Source organism: Bombus impatiens, unplaced genomic scaffold, assembly GCF_000188095.3.
Source record: "Bombus impatiens unplaced genomic scaffold, BIMP_2.2 scf_1079, whole genome shotgun sequence".
Taxonomy (NCBI): domain Eukaryota; kingdom Metazoa; phylum Arthropoda; class Insecta; order Hymenoptera; family Apidae; genus Bombus; species Bombus impatiens.
The window spans coordinates 507,383-529,754 of record NT_177498.1 but is presented as its reverse complement, the minus strand read 5'-3'; the positions used below and the strand labels follow the sequence as shown (position 1 = coordinate 529,754).

The following is a 22,372-nucleotide window of genomic DNA, read 5'->3' as shown; positions in this document are numbered from 1 at the left end:
CTTGCGTAATGGCGCTGCCAACAAAATGTAATACTTTCATAAGAATGAAAGTAAATTAAAGTTTTATGGAAACAAATTGCAAAACCGCAAGTCTGAAAGAAATTCATAAGTTAAGGGTTAGTATTAGTACATAACTACACATAATTATACAGCGCAAATGAATTAATAATGGAAAGAAGTAGGCAAGGTTAAACTGTTTAAATATTGCGGGCTGTGTAAGGGCGGTTTAAGAAATGGGCGATTTAAATCTATTGACGTTAATATATTCTGAGTTCACGGATAAGTTCTAATATACAATTTTATATAAAATATAAACAGAAAGTACATAGCTATGATATCAAACCTTGATTTTGATGAAATCCTAACCTTGAGGACATATTGCAAAGACATTAGAATCGCTGAGGAGTTACCTGTTCAACAGCTATGCCGAATCTATAAAATAACAATTAAAGGAAATAAATAAAGAAATAAATAGGCTTGTATAATGTATAGATATTTTTTCTTGTTATTAGTAACAGGTTCTCGCTTAATTTTTTACATATCTTTATCTATAACATTTAAACAGACACGGTATTAGATTAGGTTTAGGATATTCTTTACTCTCCGGTTGTCTCAAAACGGCTGATTAGCCCAATCAAGTTAATTTCCAGCGAACTTAAATTCAATACTCATTTGTGTGGACCAGTCAGATGATAGCTAGAAGCCAATATAGCATCGAAGTAACCTGTCAAATACGATAAAAATTCTCGACTTTGTGTACGCTTAATCTTTGAACCACTGGATTCCGCATCTTAAAACTTACTTTTTTAGGTCGAATCGTCACGTCAGTAAATACAGAATTGCAAAGAGAAAGGTTCAATAATGTTTCGACCCCTAAACTAAAATTTAGCCTTTTAATCAAATCATACAAATTATAAATATTACATAAATGTGAGTTGCGTTGCGACGTTGTGCCACGTTACTATCTAACAGTAAGTACCTAGTTAGTCACCTTGTGATCATTCGTATTTATCATTCATATAATACATATATATATAAATGATTTATATTTGTATGTTTATATGTAAAAGCATATGGTGTACCACGAATGAATAAAACTAAAGATTTTTAATAGAAATTATAAAATACACGATGTATCAGGTATAGATGATAACAAACATACCTATTTACTTGTACAGCACATCTATTCTTACTAGTTCTACTGAGACTAAACTAACACACATAGAAAAGTTCAGATATGTAATTACTATAAATCTTCTAATTTTCATAGATTAAAACGCAACTAATATAATTAATAAATATATAATATAATTAATAATAATATAATTAATAAATTGAAAGCAAGGATAATAAGATACAAGGGAAAAGTTATTAAGAAGAAGTAATATGCCAGTGATGGAGTCTTCTAAACCATTATTAGGTAAAATTGCATATGTTTTTATAATTTCTCAAAAATAAAAGGCTTTAATAAAATTTAAATTATCTTTAATATTATTATTATTATTTTTCTATAAAGGAATAAAAAAGTTTCATAATTTTCTTTCAGATGCAATTTATACTTCTCAAAAGTATGGGAACGATGAGACTGGCAATGGTACTGATACTAATCCTTTTAAAACGATTTTGAGAGCAATGCGTTATGTAGGAAAAGAACCATTTCCACCATTTTATCAAGATTCTAACGAGGATGGAAAAAAATATGTGATAGTATCGAAATCACAATTTAAAAAAGCACAAAAAATTTGGGCAAGGAATGAATATAAAAATGAAGACAAACAAAAAAAGTTATTAGAGGATGAAGAGAAAAGATTGAAAAACTTGGAAGAAGCTAAAACAATTATAATTCAAGAAGATACCACTTTGTCACCTGCAATTTGTATAAAAATTCGAGATAGTATCTATCATCGAGATCAACGAGTAAAACTTTTTGGATGGGTGCATAGGCTTAGACGTCAAGGTATAATATATATATTTGTAACCTAAATTTTAAATTATGTATTCATTTTATACCTACTAACTTAGCATTAATATCTCACACCTTTTTAGGGAGGGCACTTATGTTTATTACATTGCGAGATGGAACAGGCTTTCTACAATGTGTACTTAGCAATATTTTATGCCAAACGTACAATGCATTGACCTTATCCACAGAAGCTTCCATTGAAATATTTGGAACTCTCAAGATCGTACCAGAGGGAAAAAATGTATGATACCAGATGTAATTTTGACAAGAGCTTCTCAAATTTCTATGTTTCTTATCCTTTCTAGGCTCCGAATGGACATGAATTACATGTTGATTATTGGAGATTAATAGGAACATCTCCTCCTGGTGGTGCAGATTCCATTTTAAACGAAGAAGCTCTTCCTGATGTGCAGTTAGATAATAGACATATTATGATTCGTGGTGAAAATGTAAGATAATTGGTGTAATTAAGCCATTTATTAAAAGTCTAACTATAGAAAAATAATAAATATAAATTTTCATTTGATCAAATAAATTTCAGTGAATTCATTTGTTTTAGACATCTCGCGTATTACTTGTGAGATCTGTGTTGATGCAGGCATTTAGGGATCACTTTAATGAAAAGGGTTACAGTGAAGTAACACCACCAACATTAGTGCAAACGCAGGTAGAAGGTGGATCAACATTATTTAAGCTAGATTACTTTGGGTAAGCATACCACTTATTTGAATTTATACTTGTTCATTAAAACAGCATTGTATTTTTAATCTAATTTAATTATCATTTGAGAATTTAACCTTTTGTTTTAGAGAAGAAGCATTTTTGACTCAAAGTTCACAGCTTTATTTAGAAACTTGCCTTCCAGCAATGGGTGATGTATATTGTATTGCACAGTCTTATAGAGCAGAACAATCTCGGACTCGGAGACATCTTGCAGAGTAAATATGCAGAATTTGATGTTTTTTCTATAATATTCAGAGCGTATTTTAAGTCAAATTCATATAAAACATTTAACTTCCAGATATACACATGTGGAGGCAGAATATGCATTTATTACATTCGAAGAATTATTGGATCGATTAGAAGATATGATATGTGATGTCGTTGATCGTGTCCTTAAATCAAAGTTTGGTTATTTAGTCAAGGAATTAAATCCTGATTTTAAAATACCACGAAAGCCATTCAAAAGAATGGATTACAAAGATGCAATCGAATATCTTCAAATTAACAATATAACCAAAGATGATGGAACATTTTATGAATTTGGCGAAGTACATTCAATAAAATTATTTGATTATTGTTTTGCTACAAAATTCTTATCTTTCGTTTTATTTACGTTAGCGGAAAAAAGGAGGGAAAGAAATAATAATCTTTTTCATCTATAGGACATTCCAGAAATGCCAGAGAGAAAAATGACCGATATAATAAATGAACCGATAATGTTGTGTAGATTTCCTGCAGAAATCAAATCGTTTTATATGCAACGTTGCGCTGATGACAAACGTCTTACAGAATCGGTGGATGTGCTTTTACCGAATGTTGGTGAAATAGTTGGAGGTTCGATGCGTATTTGGGACTATGATGAATTGTTGGAAGGCTATTCTAGTGCAAATATAGACCCAAAACCATACTATTGGTATACCGATCAGGTAGGCATCATTAATTCTGTTTGTGATGACATATTGTCTTATGTTAATTTTGCTAAATTTTTTATGCACTTTTCTTTTAGCGAAAATATGGAACTTGTCCTCATGGTGGATTTGGATTAGGTCTTGAAAGATTTTTATGCTGGCTTTTGAATAGATATCATATACGCGAAGCATGTCTTTATCCACGTTTCTTGGAACGTTGTCGACCTTAGAATATAAGCTATGAACATTATCATTTATATCTGATGAATGAATTTGCGTTATTAACAGATAAATTATTGCAAGCTTTCAGAAATTTAATTCCGACAGAATTATTGGAAAATGAGAAATTTCTGTATTCAGAAATAAATCAAGATTAAAGCAATTATCAATTTATGAATTTGTGATTTATGTTTGTACATATCAATGTATTAGTATATATTCCGATCGGTGACCATTACGGAATGAGGTGCGATGTATAAAATAAGAGAGACAATAGTGAAGAAAATGTTCTTATGTTTCTCCTAACCGTCGTAACGATCACCTATCGGAATATATCGCCATCATTGGATTGACATGGTCGGTGACAACGCCGAAAATCAAATAAAAAATTAGCCAATTCAAGAAATTTTATTTTCAAGAGTGCTAAATGATTATATAAATAAACCACTATATAATTAATTAATCAATAATTATACTTAAAGTTAGTATTTTTATGATGTATTTTAATCCAAACAAATTGAAGATACTTTTCTTGATCCAGTTTTAAGACTTTCTATATCATATTGCAGTATATGTTTTTGCTGTATTTGATTATAAAGAATATTTTCAAGTGCAACTATGTCAACTTTGTGCTCATGTTCTATTTGTAGCATATTTTCCTGTAAGATGAAATAATAATTAAGTTAAATAATCTAAAAAATGTAAATTACGCAGTATATTGATATATGTAGATGCCACAAAATTTCTCTTACTTCTGAGAGTAAAGTTTGTTTCAAAATTTTTCTAAGTTTGATCTTTTCTTTTTCTAATATTGTCAAGAAACTTAATTTTTCGGTATTATTTCGAATTAAAGTTTTTAAAACAATTAATCCTTTATTACAATTCCATTTTGCATCTAACAAATTTTAATATTAAAATTGTTTATTAAATTTTTATCAAAATAATTTTATAAAATTCCAAATTTTCGTAATTTACTTTCTATGTTTTTAGATAAACTCTTCATAATTTTCCGTACATCAATTTTTGTATCATAAATTAATCTTTGCAAAATAGTCTGATAAAGGTTAATCAAAGACACTTTACAACCAAATTTTTGTATCATTTTTTCTTTAATGTGTTCCTTCAGCCTCTTATTTTGAGTTTCCATATATTTTAAATCCAATTTTATTCGTTTTAGATGTACTTCATTTTTCCTGCAATAAACCATAAATATATTCTGTTTTTAGAAATTATTATATTTTTTAGTATACTTGCGGGTTTGTTCTAAGTTGTATGTTTCATCTTGCAATTCTCCAACTCTGGCATATAAATTCGCTAATTCTTTTTTATTAAAAACTATACAATTTTGAATGCTTGCAGTGCATCCAGAGTCTAATATGTGCTGTAATTGATGAAGTTTTAATATGACTGTTACATTAATTTCATTTAATTTTTTTTGCTTATCCAGCTATGAAAATTAAAACACTTCAGTTCATAAGTTGTTTTGCAAATTATTATATATATAATATAATAATGTTTAAAAATACCACAAAATTTTGCAGTTCTTCCTCATTGTGTTTTAAAGTACTTTCAATAATTCTTAAATGTTTGATATCAGTATCTAATTCTTTCTGCAATAATTCTATTTCTCTTTGTTCTTCTCTGATTTGCAATTCGTATGTATATCGTTTTTCTCTCATAGAAAATGCCATGTCATATAATTGTGTATCACAGCCCACTGGGCAGATATTTTCATCAAATGGAATGTACTCAGCTTCAGAATCTACTGTTTCATCTGTTTCTTCAGAACTAGTTTCTGACGATTGTGTAATCGAATCTAAAGAACCTACAAATTATAATTACGAAAATTAACCACGAAAATTACCAAAGTTAACTAATCTAGCAAATTTAGCTCAACTAAAAATTATAAAGTTAAAAATTTTAGAAAGAAAATTTAATACCATTTTGTTTTTTTAGTGCTGTATATTTTCTCTTGAATATTTTTTGAAGGAAATTTTGAAATTTATTATCAGCAATAGCTTTTGTAAAGTCAGTAGCAGTATCTTTAATTTTTATATGCAATTTTTTTATTTCTTCTTCTCGTGCAGCAATATTAATATTTGTAGCTTGCATCTATTAACATCGTGTATTAATATAATGTTGTTAATAAATAATTGGTTAATATATAAACCATTATTATTTTTGTTATAGGGATAATAACCTTTAACATCATTGTAACACGTTCATTTGATTTATCAATAACTTTCTCTTCAAGTGCGTGTTCCATTGTTTCAGATTCCCGTAGGATCATAAATTCTTCGTATAGAGTTAACAAATTCAGATTTATATATGTACTTTGATATACTACGTCTAATCGATATTCTTCTAGTTCGTCTAACTCTTTTTCCAATTGTTTGTATTCGGCGCTGATATATCGTAAAATACAATCTTGTTCATATATTTTTCGCCACATTCGAGAACGTTTCATTTCACGTTCCCAGGTAGTTTGAACAGAGTCATTTATATTAAGATTTCGAATTAAATCACCAGCTATGGATGAATGATCCTTTATTTTCATTTGTGAAGCAGAAATAAGAATATAAAGACTTTCTTGTCCTTTGTGAAAGATAGCTTTATCATCACAATATAATACTTCATGTTCTAAATCAGAATGATCTATTAATTGATCTATAATTAATGATTGCCTTTGGCGTTTTACTTGTTGCACCTTTTCCGACATAGATACATATTTCTGAAGCTATAATGGTATTAATATAAAAAGGGATCTTACATAAATTTAGTTACAAGTAATCATTAATTATACCTAACTAACTAAAAAAAATATAACTAACTTCAAGATTATGTTCAGGAAATTCAATATCAAAATACAGTTTTGGTGGATGTGGTAAAGGTTTTATATTTTTTAATGGAATTTCTGTGTGAATTTTTTTAAGAACTTCTGTTAATTTAGTAACTTCTTTCTGCATCTTTTCTTTTTTCAATGCGATCGTTTTCAGTTTTGTATTAAAATTCTCTCGCAAATGATGAAGCTATAAAAAATAATTATGTCAAAAACTACTCTAACATTGAATTTTTTATCAATTTTACCTTATCTCTACAATCTATAAGTTGTTTATATTTTATGGCAGCAGTTTCTTTTTTCTTCATTAAACTAAAGTCTACATTCATTTTCAAATTGTATTCACCAATGGATTGTTTCGCCTTTTCGAGGAAAACTGCATCTTCCAAACGACTTTTAACTAAATTTGGCTTTTTTGCATGTAGTTTCTGCCACTATATATAACATATTTTTGAAAGATACACATTACTTTTATTGTGATCTTTTCTATAGTAAATTACTTACTTCCTTCTGTCGTTCAATCAATCTAGCTTCCTTTTCCTTGTACTTTAACAACATTCGATTAATTTGCAACCCTAATCCAGATGATAAATCGCTAAAATCTTCAGCTAAAAGTCCTTCCAAATATTGTATTTCTTGTTCTTCTGATTTCTGTTTGTCTTCCTTAACCTGTTCTTGCATTATTCTATAATTTAATAATAAAATGCATATGAAAAGAGTAAAATATCTTTAAATAATTTACATGACTAAGAATTAGTCAATTAATAATAGTTCATGCAAATATTATAAATAGTGAAGGACATACAAAGTTGTTTTTTCCCAGAATAAATTATTATCCAACTTTAGCTGCAATTCCATTTCTTGTAAAATAATTTAAAGTTAAGAAACATAATATAAATTTATACAATAAAAAAATAAAAATACCTGCCTGCTTTCTGTTGCTCATCTTTCTCCTTCAGCAATTTCACACATTTTAAAATGCTGTCAGTATCTAGGTGTAATTCTCTCAAAGAATATACTGCTCTATTTTCATCTCTATTTTTAAATTTTCATAAACAACCTTGTAATTTTAGTAAACACTATTTAATGAACATAATTAAAAAAACAATAATACTTACAATATGCCATGCACTGCAAAAGGTAAGTAAGTGATAGATGTAACAAAATGGTCCATAAGCTTTTGTAATTCTAATTTCCTCTTTTCTACTTCAAATTGCAGCTTTCGTTCTGTTAAGGTTTTATGTGTATGCAGTTGCTGTTCTAAGTCTTCAACTATTCTAGGATCCAGCTCAAACTGTGATATTCGTTGTGAATGCAGGAGATGTTTATTCCTTAATTAACGAAAGAAATCTCAATAATAGACTTTAACAAGCATGATAATTATGATAATGACAATAATAATAAAAGTAATAATAACAGTAATAATAACAAGAACAATAATAAATAAATTATATGAAAAACATTGAACCAAAGAATCAAGAAATATAAAATCCAGGCAATTCCAAATTAAACATATGTATAATTAATTATCACATTACAAAAGAGAGGACATCAAAATAATAATAATATAAAACAAGATCATTTGCTGCTTTGGTACTTTTCTTCTGTAATTAAGAAAACAGGACATATACCTTGTAATAATTTTAACATATTCTTCTGTTAAATCATGTATGATTTCAAGTACTTTTTTCTTTTTCTTCTCTGCAACTGAAAAAATTCTATCTTGTTCTATTTTAGTAATTACTTCTTCCAAATTTGGATAATCAGCATCTTCAATATCTTCGACACTTTCAGGCTAATTATAAATATTGCATTATAAATATTATAAGTACTAGATTTAACCTAATTGAAAAATAGTTACTGAGAAATTAACTTACTATAAAAAGAGAATTCTCTAACACTGGTACTTCATGTTCCTCATATGGTGTATCATCATTGATTTTAAAAGAAAATATATTTCCATCTTGGCCACATGTTAACAATATTTCTTTATTATAACCGAATAAAATATTAGAGATGTGTCCATTATAATAATCATGTGTTTGTAAAATCCAACAGTCTGAAAAATCTAATGGATCTTTGTCCTTTATCTTAACAACATAAAGCTGTCCATATTGTGTTCCCAAATATAAATATTTCTTATTTTTCCTAAAAAAAATCCGTAATTTTTTACTTTTATATATATATATATATTTTTTAATGTTTATAAATGTCCCTACTGAAAAAGGAAATTATGCATTTCTGTGTCTATTGCATGTTCGATTATTCTACTCCTAATGGGTTTATTATGTTTTAATTTTACAGATAATGGACGTGGATATTCGTAAACATATCCTGCATCAAACCCAGCCATAAATAACCATATGTTTCCATCAATGCCATATTGTGCTATTAAAACTTTATTTGGAATTTCTGGAATATAAATTTCTGGGAGAATCATTTCTTTTTCATCAAGCTCCGCTAAAAAAATAAATAAATACAAAAAAACAATATGCGATTTAAATTAAATTACTAAAACGTAACTTAAAATAAATAATTACTAAGAAATGTGTCTTCATCAATTATAATGTGAGGATTTTCAGCAATTAATCGTTCCATTTCTTTTCTCCTTTCTTTGAGTCTTTCTTCTTTCTCTGCTTCATATTTTTCTTTTATAATTTGTCTTTCTATCGCGGACTTCACTGATTCAAATTTAAATGATGCAGGTCTACATTTAACTAATTCATAAGAAGTTGTTGTGTATGACTGAGGTATCATAGGCAATTTTACTTCCATACAATCTCCTCGTAAGCATCCAATTAATAGAGTTGCTTCCTATTTATACGATTAATTATAATTATTGTTTTTTTATTACTATTTTGTATTCAATAACTGTATTTACTTCTTGAGGATTCCATGTCATGCAAGTAGCAGGTGATGGAAGTTTCACATAGCCAATAGGTGCAATTGCAGGATAATTATTAGTAGTATGAATATTAAATAGAAAAATAGTGGCATCATCGCTACCCGTTACTAATAAGCTAAAAATAAATCATATGTAACAATTAAAGTACAACCATTGTGTTCATATAATACGCACCTACAAGATGTATTTAAAGACATTACAGTAATTGGCATCGAATGTGGTTTTAAAACTTGAATTAGTTTTGTATTATCAATTTTTACATTTCCGGTATTTGTTGTTTGTATTGTTACTGTAATCATCCTAATAATACCATTTTCGAAAGCACATACGAGTGTTGAACCTGTTTTTTCAATCTAAACATTTCTCTGAAATAGTATTTATATAAAACGCTTAAAAATAAAATGAAATAATTTACCTTACATGGAAGCCAAACTACTTGACTACTAGTGTCGTAAAATTTATAAATCAGATTTAATCTTTTTTCTATGTAGTTATAAATATGCAAATTTCCATTTCTATCAAGCGTTGCTACAAAGGGTCCCCAATCTGCTGTATCCATATCGACAATAGGACCAGCATGACATGTAAAAAGTTTTTGTTGAATATGTTCTTTTTTACTGGTACAAAGGTCAAGTAGCCACAGTCCCCCATTTCCATCCTATTAAATATTTGTTTGAATATTGAAATGTTGGAATGTTTCCTAAATACAATGTGCTTACTTACCTGAGCATACCACATGGTTTTTTCAGGATTATCTGGTTCCTGCTTTTGGATACTCATAAGCATTGCATTTTCTATTCCCTCTGCAATTTGAAATTCGTAAATTGGTTGAATTTCAAGAAATTGTTCATCATCAGAAAGATCAGCATGGTCTATGGTCTCATAGAACCAAAATCGTATCCATCCATCAGATCCTACACTATCGCAGATCATAACATAATTTATTGTATATACGTTTTTTTTAATTTTTAATCATATAAGTTTTTGTTTTATTACCAATTGATATAATTTCTCCATTAAGCAACTCAAATTGTGAGATATAGCCCACATGTGCTGGCTCTTTATTTTTTCTACATGCTTCCAATTTGATTAAACTTTCATCCCATAAGAGTATGTTACCCCACTCACAACCAGAGACAATCTAAAAAATTTATTCAAAGTTATACATTTAAAACAGCTATAAATTTTATTATTTAATAGATTTAATGTTTTCTTACAGTCTCATTTGGCATGGGATGAATTGCTATAATATCAGAGATTTCAGTATTCCCAAATTTACCAATTTCACCTTTAAGTTTTAATCCAGTAAAAGTTTTAGACATTTTCCAAAATTTAATATGTCCTATTCCACTAGACGTTAACTGGCCAGGAATATATTTAGAGAAAGTGACATTATATACATCTTGAACATATGATTTACATTGCAAAATAATGTTTGATTCTTTCCAATTCCAAAGTGAAATATAATAATCAGGTTCACCACCTTGCGATACCAATAATAACCCATCTGGACTATAATTTATCGAAATGTAATTTTATACCTTTTGTAATGAAATAATAATTGTGTAGATTCATGATTACCTGTATGATAAATGAAAATAACGTTTAGTTGTTCCACCTTTTAAAACAATTATAGTTTTCATAAGTGGCCAGTTAAAAATATTTATTAGAGGATTTTCACCATTTGCTCCAACAGCAATGTGTTCAAAAATAGGATTTTTCTGAAAATAAAATATAATAGAATTTTTTAAATTTGAATCCTTTTTAGTATTAAAAAAAAAAGATACAAATATTTACCGATATGTGCCCAATACCAGTACCCACAGAACCTATTTTAAACCACATTTTATTTTCTTTTACATTGAAAAACTGAATTAAATTGCCAGCAGCGAAAGCAATAGTATTTGTATCGACTACACAAAGATTGAAATACTTTCGACAGTTATATCCATAAGAATGACTAACAGATATTTAAATATATAATATGTAAGAAGAAAGATATAGTGAAAGAAAAATGATTATTTTTTATTAAGGATACAAAAATTCTAAAATATTTTCAGGTATAGTTCCATCATCGGGTTTTCGAGGTATAAGTGAATATTTCTCTTTTTCCTCCTCTTGATTTATGTTAAAATTTTCTTTTTTTTGCTCAACGCTTTCATACTTAGTTTCCCAATTTAATTCTATGTTTTGTCCTAGATCTTCGCCATTTACGGATTTAAATTTGCCACCATCGGCCATTTTGTTATTTCAAGCAGAAAGAGCTACTATACAACAAACATGTATTTTCTCAATAATTTCAATTATACTTTATTTTAATTGAAATTTTGTTATATACTATTATAAGTAATTATTGAACTGTCTAGATTTTCTTATCAGATTTCTAGACACGAGTGCGGTTTAATTCATAATTTGATGGTTTAGGGGCGTCAACAAATGTCGCTCGATCCTGTGTATTCTTGTTAATCGATTGTCAAGTGCAGCAATTGTAGTATTGGTTAGCTTATAAAGACAGATCAATCATGGCAAGTAATTATTAAGTGTATTAAGTGTTGGTAAATGTATTTGTTTTCATTACTTCAATAGTGTAAAATATAATCCCTTCTTTTTTTGTAATAATAAAGATTACGTTTTTACAAAATTATTTATCAATTCAAACAGAATAAACTCTAAAAAGTTGTCAAATAATGTACAGATCCGTTTCATCCTCATTCAAAACAGAGCTGGAAAAACGAGATTGGCAAAATGGTATATGAATTTTGATGACGATGAGAAGCAGAAGCTAATAGAAGAAGTTCATGCAGTGGTGACTGTACGAGATGCTAAACATACTAACTTTGTTGAGGTAAATTTCATATATCATGTATCATTATAATATGTATTAAATATTGAATTTCTCATATTTTAGTTTCGTAACTTCAAAATTGTATATAGAAGATATGCTGGTTTATATTTTTGCATTTGTGTTGATGTCAATGATAATAATCTATGTTACCTAGAAGCAATACATAATTTTGTTGAAGTACTAAATGAATATTTCCATAATGTATGTGAGTTGGACCTTGTGTTTAATTTTTATAAGGTAATTTTTTATGTATGTGTATATCTGAATTTATATTACAACGTAATTTTATTTTAATGTAAAACTTGTTATAGGTCTATACAGTTGTAGATGAAATGTTCTTAGCTGGTGAAATAAGGGAAACTAGTCAAACAAAGGTATTGAAACAACTCCTGATGTTAAATTCATTGGAATAAACTTATTTAACATTATTTAATTCTATTAATTGAATATATCATATAAATGTAAAAAGTAAAATACATCGAGGACAACAAATCCTGTTAGTTGATTCATTAATTTTCATTGTTTTTTTTACATGATAAATTTAGGATATTATTATGTAAAAATATAAAAATGCTGGAATAAATGTTAGTAGGAAACATTTAAAGAAATTATATTGCTTGTTAAAATTTCATACAAGCAATGTATTTACTAATCAATTTTATTATGTGATGCATTTGTTGAATGATATACATACTCTATCTTATGTAAATATTAAATAAACTTGAAAATAAATATGTTTGAAAGTTATAATAAAAACATTTTATATGTTGCTACATATAAACATAACATATACTATTACTTATTCTGTATAAATTAAAAAATGCATATAAATATTATAATTTTATCAATAAACAAAAATATAACTTTCGTATATAAACTGAGATTTTTTACTGCAAAGTTAATATATACAATTGATTTTTAAAAGTTCTGCTTGAGAGTATATTGAATGTATTCACAAAATGTAAATACTTGAAGCATTACATATAATTAATTTTCATATTATAATTTTTATATATACTAATTTTATGTGTTAATAAATTATATGGAAAGTATGATATTTTAAATAAATATTTGACATTGTTTGAAAGAATTAAAAATATTGAAATTACTATAAGTTAATTATTTATCGTAATATGCATTGATGCAATTCATATTTTAAATGTACATTTTTTTTATCAATGATATTTTATTTTTAAATAGCTATTAAATTTTAATATCTTCATTATCATAGTTTTGAAAATAGTTGTTTGGTTAATACATCAATATTCGTTTCAATATAATCGACATTCGATATGCGATTAATCGATAACTTAGATTATCGACTTACGTAATAGAAGCGAACTTCATTGATGTGGATAAGTGAGCTTCACGGAGATAAAATATCAATTATATGTATATACGTATATTTAATAATTATAGTTAATGTTGTTTCTAAAATACATATAATTGCTATTTTATTATATTATTAACTAATAAAAATGAATAGTGTTTGGTTTGGATCAAAATAACTATCGTTTAGTGAATCTGCGAATGAAACTGGTCGTATTGTACAGTTTATCAATATTTATAAGTTAAAAACGGTATTAGCATAGAATTCATGAAGTGTATTTTCCTACTCATATGACAAAGAACAATTAAAAAGTTAATAAGAAAAATAATGATACACAGAAGCTTTTTACTGCAATGGATTTTAGTGGTGATATTCACAATCACTATCATTTATTTAAAAACGAAACTAAATTTCCTGGAGGATCACTACAAACTATTGCGTAGGCGTTATAATAGACAATTAATTTTATTAATTCGTAACAACAAAAGTTTCATCCTTTTAATATTTCGTTCTGTTAAAGGTGATGGAATAACATAGGTATCCTATCGTACTTCCAGACAATGCCATCACGCAAGAACAAAACAATATTCAAAGTGGGATTGAAGCTAGTGAGCATTCTTACAAATCAACTTTTGATGATCTCATCATTATCTACAACAGGGTACCAAAGACAGCATCAACCAGCTTTGTAGGTTTGGTCTACGATCTGTGCAAACACAACAAATACCATGTTTTACATATTAATGTCTCTAATAACATGCATACGCTTACACTTCCTAATCAGGTAGTATTATATCATCCTTAATTTATTATTATTTATTAATTCATTTGTAATATATGTTAAAAAATTGTAGATTCAATTTGCAAATAATATAACTGTTTGGAATACAAAAAAGCCAGCATTTTATCACGGTCATGTTGCATTCTTGAATTTTGAGAAGTAAGTATACAGAAATATTTATTATGAAAAACATTTGTTTTATTTTTTAAAATTATGTTTATGCTTTAGATTTGGTGTAAGACAATCGCCTTTATACATAAATATCTTGCGTAAACCTTTAGATAGATTTGTTTCCTATTACTACTTTTTAAGATATGGAGATAATTTTAGGCCACATTTAATCAGAAAAAAGCATGGAGACACCAAGGTTCGTATTCATAATAATAATAATAATTTATATTTATTATTATTATATTAATCGTGCTAAATCACATATATTTTTGTAGACTTTTGATGAGTGTATTGAGGCAGGACAACCAGATTGTGATCCTGACAATATGTGGTTACAAATACCATTTCTGTGTGGTCATGATCCTGCTTGTTGGTAAGATTTAATAAATTATTACAGTTATCATAATTTATAATGAACAAATATTATTTAATAGGGAAATTGGAAATAGTTGGGCATTAGAAGAAGCAAAAAGAAATTTACAAAAACATTATCTCCTTGTAGGAGTGACAGAAGAATTAACAGAATTTGTAGAAATTTTGCAAATTGTACTTCCACGTTTCTTTAGAGGAGCTTATAATTCTTTTTTGCATAGTAAGAGATGATATAATCGAAATTTTATTAAGAAATAAGATTTTTTAAATTACTATTGAATTATTAAATTGCAGATAATAAATCACATTTGCGGCAAACTACTCAAAAAATCAATCCACGACCTGAAACAATAGACAAAATACAAAAATCTGTTGTTTGGAAGATGGAAAATGAACTGTATAACTTTGCTTTAATGCATTTCCATGCTGTAAAGAAACGACTTATAAATGCTTCTCCTCAAGATGTAAATCAACGATTTATGTATGAAAAGATACGTCCAAAATAAATTTACTTTTTTAAGCAGAGATACTTTTTGGAACTGTTATAAAATTAGAACGAACTTCAAATTTATAATATTAAATATAATATAATTTTTTGATAGAATGTGTATAGGTAATGAAATAATTTATTTAATACTCTATTAGTCTTTACATTGAGGTTTGAAGTTTGTTATCTGACTTTAAAGCAAACATATAAACTGGGTACAATCCACGTGGAAATTTATGTTGTTGTTCTTCCTTTATACAAGCTAAATTAGATTCCTGAAATATACGATAGAATTCAGAAAGAGGTCGTGTCACTGATGAATCCTTTGTATCAATCTCCAAATTTTCAGAACTGGTCACATTTTCTTTAATCACTATTACACCATTAGATTTTAGGCCACTCCTATAAAAGTTTTATTAGATGATTAAAAATAGTTTTTAATTTTTATTGAGGCTAAACAAAATACTTACGAACACTTTTTTAAAAATTCTATCAAATCATCATGCTTTAAATGACCCAAAACCCACTGGCACCAAATGACATCATACTTGGCAGTAAAGCAAAAGTTTTGTAATCCTTGAAATATGATTTAATCAATTAAATGTCTTTTCTACTTTGTATAAACCAATGGAGTATTACCAATTGGATAATAGTTGCAAATTCTTGTTGAATGGCTTTTCAAACATGTTTTAGCTACTTCTAAAAATTTTAAATTTTGCTCCACTAAGTCAACGTATTTAAAATGATTTAATAATAAATTCTTAGTTATCCTTCCTATGCCTGCACCACAATCTAATGCATATGTCTTCAATGGAGGATTTTTTAACTGAAATAAAACAAACTTTAGGTATCATAATATTTAAAAAATTTAATGATAAGAATCTTGAATATTACAAAATTAATTATAATATATACCTCAAACAAAGCCTTTAAAAATTTTGTGGATCCCTTTATATCAATTTGAGAAATAAACCCAAAACCTCCAAGCATTCCATCTATTGTAGGTGGAACATGTTCCCAGTATTTGACAGCTGCTGTATAAAATTCATGTCCTTCAAGTGTACTTTCTTCTTTCTCCATCTTTGGTGATGATAAATAATACATCTTACCTATGTAATCAATAACATAATCAATTTCATTTTATCTATATATTCAAAAGATTTAATTATGTAAAATGAAAAACAATCAAAACACCATGTAACGTGTTCAAAGAAATTAATAAAAAGTGAGCATTGACTTCTTCATAAAAACTAAATATTTTAATACCTTTTATATTTAATAAAAGCCTGCTATATTATGAAATAATGTTTATACATAAATAAGATATTGTTAACAAAAATTTTATGAATAGAACTGACATTAAAAATTGTATACTTTATCATCGACATTTAATAAATTATATCGACTTATATCGATTATAAAATATCGACATATTGCTTGTTCTGTGGAGTCGAAATATCGACAACATATCGATTACTGTATATAAAAGCTTTTGTACAATTTAAAGATAAATTTATTAAAAGAATATTACGTAGGAAAGAACCAAAATCTCTACATAGTACGAAAATTTATACATAAATTTTCAAATGATGGATTACATTGCGTATGGTTAAAATAAATTGTGTGCAGTAGTTGTGCGTACTCACTGGTCGGTTTGGTTAGGATAAAATCGATGTTAGTCGTTAGTGAGCAGTTCCCTTGGAATCATGGCAGAAGTACGACTTTATGATTCAACAATTTGTCGGTTATGTGCAGAAGATAATGGTAATGGAGAATTACTCTATATGGCAGATGGTGATGATCCAGATTTAAGTTCTATGGTCAATCGGTACTTGCCGCTCAAGGTACGAAATTTCGAAACATTAGACTCTAACTTGACTTCCTGCTTTATACACAAATACTACCAGAATCAAATGTTCGATATTTCCTCCTGATACTGTACACTGTACATTGTTATTTACTTTGTCTGTTATTTGTCTGAGAATTTACTATAATTTTTATAAATGTTAGTATGATTGCAGAACATTGTCTTTGTTAATAAAATTTTTTAAATGATAATAAATATTCTAATTATGTTCATAATTTAATGTTAAACATATTCGTTACTGTGTATTGTTATTAATCCTATTCAATTTGATTCGATATGATATTATTTTAAAATATTAATGTTTTTGTTCGTCATATAAGTTTCATTTTAAGATATACAAAATTTCAGTTTTTCTGAATAATCTCTTGCAAAATTTAAAAATAATGAATATCAATTGGCGTAATTATTGATTTATTGTTTGAGGTTATACTACAAAAAGAAGCATTGAATTTATTTTCAAATAAATGTTATAATACAATTTTCATTAAAGATTCGAGATGATGGGAAATTACCACGTACAATTTGTCCTGGTTGTAATATTCAACTGGAGGCTACGATACAGTTTTTTGAATTATTGGTGGATGGCCAAAGGAAAATTCGTGAGATGTGGAAGCATCAGATAGAACAACAACGTAAAGCTGAACGAGAACGCTTACGTGCAGAAAAGGAGAACACAGATGTTAGATCAGAAACATCACAGTTGGATATTATTCCAAGATATAACGAAGAAGACCACTTTGAGCAACAAATCATAATAAAAAGTATTGTTTCATACTAAAGATTATATTATATTCTAATTAAAGATCTATTGCAAAATTTTTAATTATGATATTGTTTAATAGTAATGCCAGATGGTTCTATGTATGCTGCAGAACATGAAATGAGTTTACAAATGGAAGGATTAAGTAAACCCAAACGAAAAAGAGGACGTCCACCAAAATCTCACGCAGAGAACATATCTGTGGTTTGTAAAAGTAACATGTTTGTTCAAGATAAAATATTTTAAACCATTAAATTTCAGGAATTAGCAAAGGGAGATGTAATAGAAACAGTGAGTCAAGAAGAAGAAGATAAACATGAAGAGGAAATAGATGAAGTAGATGGAGATGGAAGACGTCGCAGAAAGCGTAAAGTTCCCAAAAGGTATTGATTGTAAGGAGAAACATTTAAAGGTAATTACTATCATTTTTATAATAGCATATGAAATGATTCAGATATATGGAGGCAGTTCAAGGCAAAGAACTAGAAAGAATATATAAGGAGGAGGGAGTTATCGATGAAGAAGACGATGATGATCCTGATAATTTTGAGGATCCTGAAGAACAGTTAAATATGTCTGTTCCTGATAGTCAAGAAGGTAAGAAATAGTGAAATACATTAATTTAAAGGTATTTATTTAATAATTATTTATCAATAATCATTTGTATATTTTAGAAATAATTGGTCACTTAGAATCTGAAGAAGGAAAAGATCTTGGAGAGTTAGTGATAGTAAACAGAGGTAGAGGACGAGGTCGACCAAAATTACGTCGTAGAAGAAATAAGTTCACGTGTCAATTATGTGGTCGAGGGTTTCTTCAACGTAGCAGATATATTGTACACAAGTAAATAGAATTTAGCGAAATTTTAACGTTGTATACAATGAAAGTAATATTTGCTTTTTGTAATTAGGAGTTTCCATAAAGGCATAAAATATGAATGTTCGGAATGTAAAAAGTTATTTACGAGTAAAGAAAATTTAGAATTGCATCAGAAGGCAACTCATCATATTGGAGATGATGTTAATCAAGATTTTGAGCATATTGTCGAAGATTCAACCTTTGAATCAAAACGTTTATCCGAAGAAAATAATATTTCTAACACACTTGATCATGCATTGACTGAAGAACAACATACAAATAATTCAAACAATTCTAGTGATTCTCAGAAAAATGTTCCATGTGAACACTGTGAAAAGTTATTTGAAACAAAGGAGATGTATGACCTGCATTTAAAAATGGCTCATGAACGTGATAAATTATTTATATGCACTATTTGTAATAAAAATTTCACACAACAAGCAGCTTTAAAACATCATATGTCAATACACGAGGTAAAAGAATGAATATGGATAAATTATACTCTAAAAATTATAAAGGTTCCCAATATATAAAAAAATATAATAATTAAATATTTTTTTATTATTTTTTAGAGAAATAAATTAGAGAAAGAGTATCCATGTGATATTTGTGGAAAAGTACTCAATCATCCTAGTTCTGTAGTATATCATAAAGAAGCAGAACACAATAATGGTCGTCGATTTGTTTGCAATAAATGCGGAAAAAGTTTTAAACATAAGCAATTGTTGCAACGTCATCAGCTTGTACATTCTGATGATCGGCCTTATATTTGTAAATCATGTAATGCCAGTTTTAAAACAAAGGCAAATCTAATCAATCATCAATCTACACATACTGGAGAAAAAAAATATTTTTGCGAAATTTGTGGGCAGCAATTTGCACATAAAACTAGTCTTACGCTACATTATAGGTTACCATACAAATAAAAGATATATTTATATACATTGATTTAAATTTAGTTAAATAAACAAATAATTTCACATTTAGGTGGCATACGGGACACAAACCATATACATGTGAGGTATGTCATAAAAGTTTTTCACAAAATGGAAATTTACAAGAACATATGCGAATACATACTGGAGAAAAACCTTATTGCTGCGATTATTGTGGCAGAAAGTTTACTACTTCTTCGCAATTTAAACTACATGTTAAACGACACACTGGCGAGCGCCCTTGGAAATGTGAATTTTGCGCAAAGTGCTTTTTGCACAAAGATACATGGAAATGTCATGTTCGCAGGCATAAAGGAGAACGTCCTTTTCAATGTGCTCATTGTAATCGAGGTTTTACAGAACAATGGGCTTTGAAAAAGCACCTTCGTTTACACACTGGTAACATTTTCATTCTCCATTTAAATCTGCTTTTCCAAATTTACTATTCTTATCAAAAATTTCAACATTAATTTATTATTAGTTAATTAATTTATTTATTATTAATTTATGTGTTTAAGATTTATTTTTAAAAATGTGTTTTCATATATTTTTATTTGTTAGGTGAAAAGCCTTATTCCTGTGATGTTTGCGGAAAAGCATTTGCTGATTGTTCAAACTTAACAAAGCATAAAAAAGTAAGAGAGAATCCAAATTGTATTAATAGATTCAATAGTGAAAAGTTCAATAAGATGGAATTATTATCGAGTTGCTTCTAGGTACATAGGGAAACTAAACTTTCTGCAATAAATGAAATAGAAGGTTCTCCAATTGGAGAAGTTTGGCAAATTTTACCAAGTTCTCAAGAATCTGATGAACATTCATTAACTGATCAAATGGCTCAAGTTATTGCAACAGATGAGACATCAGGAGATGGTATTCAACAAATTATATATGTTTCATACCAAGATCCAGATGATCCTAACCAGTCTCGAACTTTACATTTCGGTAAAAATGACAATGTTATAACGTTTGTATTTATTAATTTACATCTGTTTCTAATTCAACTAATCCACATTTTACATTGAAATCAGTTGACGCTGGAATGATGAGAAATAAAGAGGAGAAAACGAATGTAAATCAATCATTATCACATTTAAGCGTTAGCAATGATAGCATGCTTTCTAATCCAGGTCATGCTAATGAAAATAATAACTCAAATGAACGAATAAATGTGGAACTTTCAGAATCTGATCTTCAACTTCAGGTAAAGATGAATAAGATATTAAACTGTTATTACGTAGTAATAACAAAAGAATAAAACGGTAGTTATATTTACAGATTACAGATGAAGAAGGTAACCCAATTCCTCTTTCAATCCAAGATGCCCGACAGCTTTTATCTCAAAGTCAATTTGTCAATCAACTTAGTGATGGACAAGAAATTAGAGTTCATTCTGGTGTTATTCCAGATGAATTAACAGCACCATTAAGTGTACACGTTAATCAAAATTCCGACATAAAGAATGTCGACATTTCTAGTACGGTAGAAACGAAAGTGAAAAATATTTCGAGTGTACAAACAGATGCAGAAGCAATCGTAAAGGCATTGCAGGTAATATTTTTAAATAAAATTGTTCAAGTAATAAGCTTCCTTACATCTGATGAGCATTCAATACTTTTTCACTTTAAACTCATTCAGAGGCGAGCGATCATAGAAAGAAAATCGATCTACGTGTAATTTCTGGAAATCATCTACTCGGTTATATAATGCCTTAAACTAGTTACAATTAAACAGAAACTGCTCTATTTACAAATTCTAACATTTTACAAATACGTAGTATAATATAAATTAATGTATTATTATGTATTTTACAAAAAATGTTATCGTTACATACAATTCTAATTAAAATGTAATAGGATGAAGATACGGATGCAAGTGCTGTTGCAACGATTAATCAAATGGAGGAATCAGAACAATCGGGGATTGCCGATAGCGAACAAGCAATAGAATTCACAACACAAGATGGACAAAAAGTTCGTTTAGTTACTTCTTATCATGTTGATCCAATGCAACTTGCTTCTGAGTACCTGACTATTGTATAAAATCGTATATGTATAATTTCTTCGATTCTATATGTTAAATTTATTCAAATGTGATCGTACTTTATTTTTAACAAAAAAACAGAATTTTTAAAGTACCCTATTTAGTTATTAATAAAATTTTGCTAGCTTGTAGAATTCATCAAGCGATGTATGATCATAATTGCCTGTAGGTAAACAGATAATTGTTTAAGAGAAATATAAAACATGTACACTATGGTTAAACTACTGACTACGTTTATCAGTATCTAAAGAATAATAACGTCAGCTGTTTAATCTCTGAAGCAGCTATGTGAATGCTACAAATTAATAAAATTTGGTTAATAATTAAACGATGTACGCAAAAAGTTCTTCAAACGAATTATTTTTT

At 28.0% G+C, this 22,372-nt stretch overlaps 7 protein-coding genes across 16 annotated transcripts; 4 read left to right on the top strand and 3 right to left on the bottom strand.

Annotated features, from left to right (window-relative positions):
- Positions 1-19: 19 nt before the first annotated feature.
- LOC100746113 (asparagine--tRNA ligase, cytoplasmic) lies at positions 20-3,991 on the top strand. Of its 3 annotated transcripts, none has more exons than XM_012391447.3 (12): positions 20-116; positions 811-971; positions 1,271-1,284; positions 1,318-1,420; positions 1,547-1,957; positions 2,047-2,204; positions 2,269-2,412; positions 2,523-2,671; positions 2,773-2,901; positions 2,985-3,234; positions 3,349-3,612; positions 3,693-3,991. In XM_012391447.3, exons 4-12 carry the CDS (start codon positions 1,387-1,389, stop codon positions 3,822-3,824), a joined length of 1,671 nt encoding a protein of 556 aa, XP_012246870.1. In that variant the 5' UTR covers positions 20-116; positions 811-971; positions 1,271-1,284; positions 1,318-1,386; the 3' UTR covers positions 3,825-3,991. The 3 variants fall into 3 exon arrangements, with proteins under 3 accessions (XP_012246870.1, XP_012246869.1, XP_024226811.1); XM_012391446.3 differs by lacking the exon at positions 20-116 and adding an exon at positions 558-719; XM_024371043.2 differs by lacking the exon at positions 20-116 and having other exon boundaries at positions 783-971.
- Positions 3,992-4,205: 214 nt separating this feature from the next.
- Positions 4,206-5,036, bottom strand: LOC117151123. Its single transcript, XM_033323572.1, has 3 exons — positions 4,789-5,036; positions 4,566-4,708; positions 4,206-4,472 (listed from the first exon to the last, which is right to left on the bottom strand). The coding sequence occupies exons 1-3, from the start codon at positions 5,018-5,020 to the stop codon at positions 4,317-4,319; spliced, it is 531 nt and encodes a 176-aa protein (XP_033179463.1). The 5' UTR covers positions 5,021-5,036; the 3' UTR covers positions 4,206-4,316.
- Positions 4,834-11,830, bottom strand: LOC100741558 (cilia- and flagella-associated protein 44). Of its 2 annotated transcripts, XM_033323568.1 has the most exons (23): positions 11,596-11,830; positions 11,355-11,517; positions 11,139-11,278; positions 10,775-11,069; positions 10,554-10,698; positions 10,281-10,471; positions 9,973-10,215; positions 9,732-9,910; positions 9,534-9,672; positions 9,193-9,466; positions 8,872-9,112; positions 8,530-8,800; positions 8,284-8,447; positions 7,771-7,983; positions 7,581-7,687; positions 7,458-7,512; positions 7,157-7,337; positions 6,901-7,086; positions 6,645-6,842; positions 6,014-6,550; positions 5,754-5,925; positions 5,340-5,638; positions 4,834-5,260 (listed from the first exon to the last, which is right to left on the bottom strand). In XM_033323568.1, the coding sequence occupies exons 1-23, from the start codon at positions 11,796-11,798 to the stop codon at positions 5,036-5,038; spliced, it is 4,821 nt and encodes a 1,606-aa protein (XP_033179459.1). In that variant the 5' UTR covers positions 11,799-11,830; the 3' UTR covers positions 4,834-5,035. The 2 variants fall into 2 exon arrangements, with proteins under 2 accessions (XP_033179459.1, XP_033179460.1); XM_033323569.1 differs by lacking the exon at positions 7,458-7,512 and having other exon boundaries at positions 7,577-7,687.
- LOC100741440 (AP-2 complex subunit sigma) lies at positions 11,742-12,915 on the top strand. 2 transcript variants are annotated; one of them, XM_012391508.3, is made up of 5 exons: positions 11,742-11,903; positions 11,982-12,082; positions 12,253-12,402; positions 12,466-12,639; positions 12,714-12,915. In XM_012391508.3, exons 2-5 carry the CDS (start codon positions 12,080-12,082, stop codon positions 12,813-12,815), a joined length of 429 nt encoding a protein of 142 aa, XP_012246931.1. In that variant the 5' UTR covers positions 11,742-11,903; positions 11,982-12,079; the 3' UTR covers positions 12,816-12,915. The 2 variants fall into 2 exon arrangements, with proteins under 2 accessions (XP_012246931.1, XP_012246932.1); XM_012391509.3 differs by lacking the exon at positions 11,742-11,903 and having other exon boundaries at positions 11,908-12,082; positions 12,279-12,402; positions 12,714-12,909.
- Positions 12,916-13,719: 804 nt separating this feature from the next.
- On the top strand, positions 13,720-15,585 carry LOC100745874 (heparin sulfate O-sulfotransferase). 3 transcript variants are annotated; one of them, XM_012391482.3, is made up of 7 exons: positions 13,720-13,761; positions 14,290-14,516; positions 14,587-14,672; positions 14,742-14,880; positions 14,960-15,057; positions 15,119-15,276; positions 15,351-15,585. In XM_012391482.3, the coding sequence occupies exons 1-7, from the start codon at positions 13,752-13,754 to the stop codon at positions 15,560-15,562; spliced, it is 930 nt and encodes a 309-aa protein (XP_012246905.1). In that variant the 5' UTR covers positions 13,720-13,751; the 3' UTR covers positions 15,563-15,585. The 3 variants fall into 3 exon arrangements, with proteins under 3 accessions (XP_012246905.1, XP_012246904.1, XP_003493331.1); XM_012391481.3 differs by having other exon boundaries at positions 13,739-13,794; XM_003493283.4 differs by having other exon boundaries at positions 13,749-14,171.
- A 79-nt stretch (positions 15,586-15,664) lies between these two features.
- LOC100741318 (N-terminal Xaa-Pro-Lys N-methyltransferase 1) lies at positions 15,665-17,430 on the bottom strand. Of its 3 annotated transcripts, none has more exons than XM_024370985.2 (5): positions 17,190-17,430; positions 16,459-16,652; positions 16,183-16,384; positions 16,014-16,119; positions 15,665-15,945 (listed from the first exon to the last, which is right to left on the bottom strand). In XM_024370985.2, exons 2-5 carry the CDS (start codon positions 16,645-16,647, stop codon positions 15,705-15,707), a joined length of 738 nt encoding a protein of 245 aa, XP_024226753.1. In that variant the 5' UTR covers positions 16,648-16,652; positions 17,190-17,430; the 3' UTR covers positions 15,665-15,704. The 3 variants fall into 3 exon arrangements, with proteins under 3 accessions (XP_024226753.1, XP_003493375.1, XP_033179455.1); XM_003493327.4 differs by having other exon boundaries at positions 16,183-16,369; positions 17,190-17,427; XM_033323564.1 differs by lacking the exon at positions 17,190-17,430 and adding an exon at positions 16,830-16,872.
- LOC100745757 (zinc finger protein 271) lies at positions 17,022-22,054 on the top strand. Of its 2 annotated transcripts, none has more exons than XM_003493282.4 (14): positions 17,022-17,387; positions 17,901-18,171; positions 18,253-18,374; positions 18,432-18,553; positions 18,625-18,767; positions 18,845-19,013; positions 19,081-19,501; positions 19,601-19,938; positions 20,016-20,362; positions 20,525-20,598; positions 20,680-20,908; positions 20,995-21,167; positions 21,242-21,514; positions 21,820-22,054. In XM_003493282.4, exons 1-14 carry the CDS (start codon positions 17,250-17,252, stop codon positions 22,003-22,005), a joined length of 3,006 nt encoding a protein of 1,001 aa, XP_003493330.1. In that variant the 5' UTR covers positions 17,022-17,249; the 3' UTR covers positions 22,006-22,054. The 2 variants fall into 2 exon arrangements, with proteins under 2 accessions (XP_003493330.1, XP_012246814.1); XM_012391391.3 differs by lacking the exon at positions 17,022-17,387 and adding an exon at positions 17,459-17,548.
- The last annotated feature ends 318 nt before the right edge of the window (positions 22,055-22,372 follow it).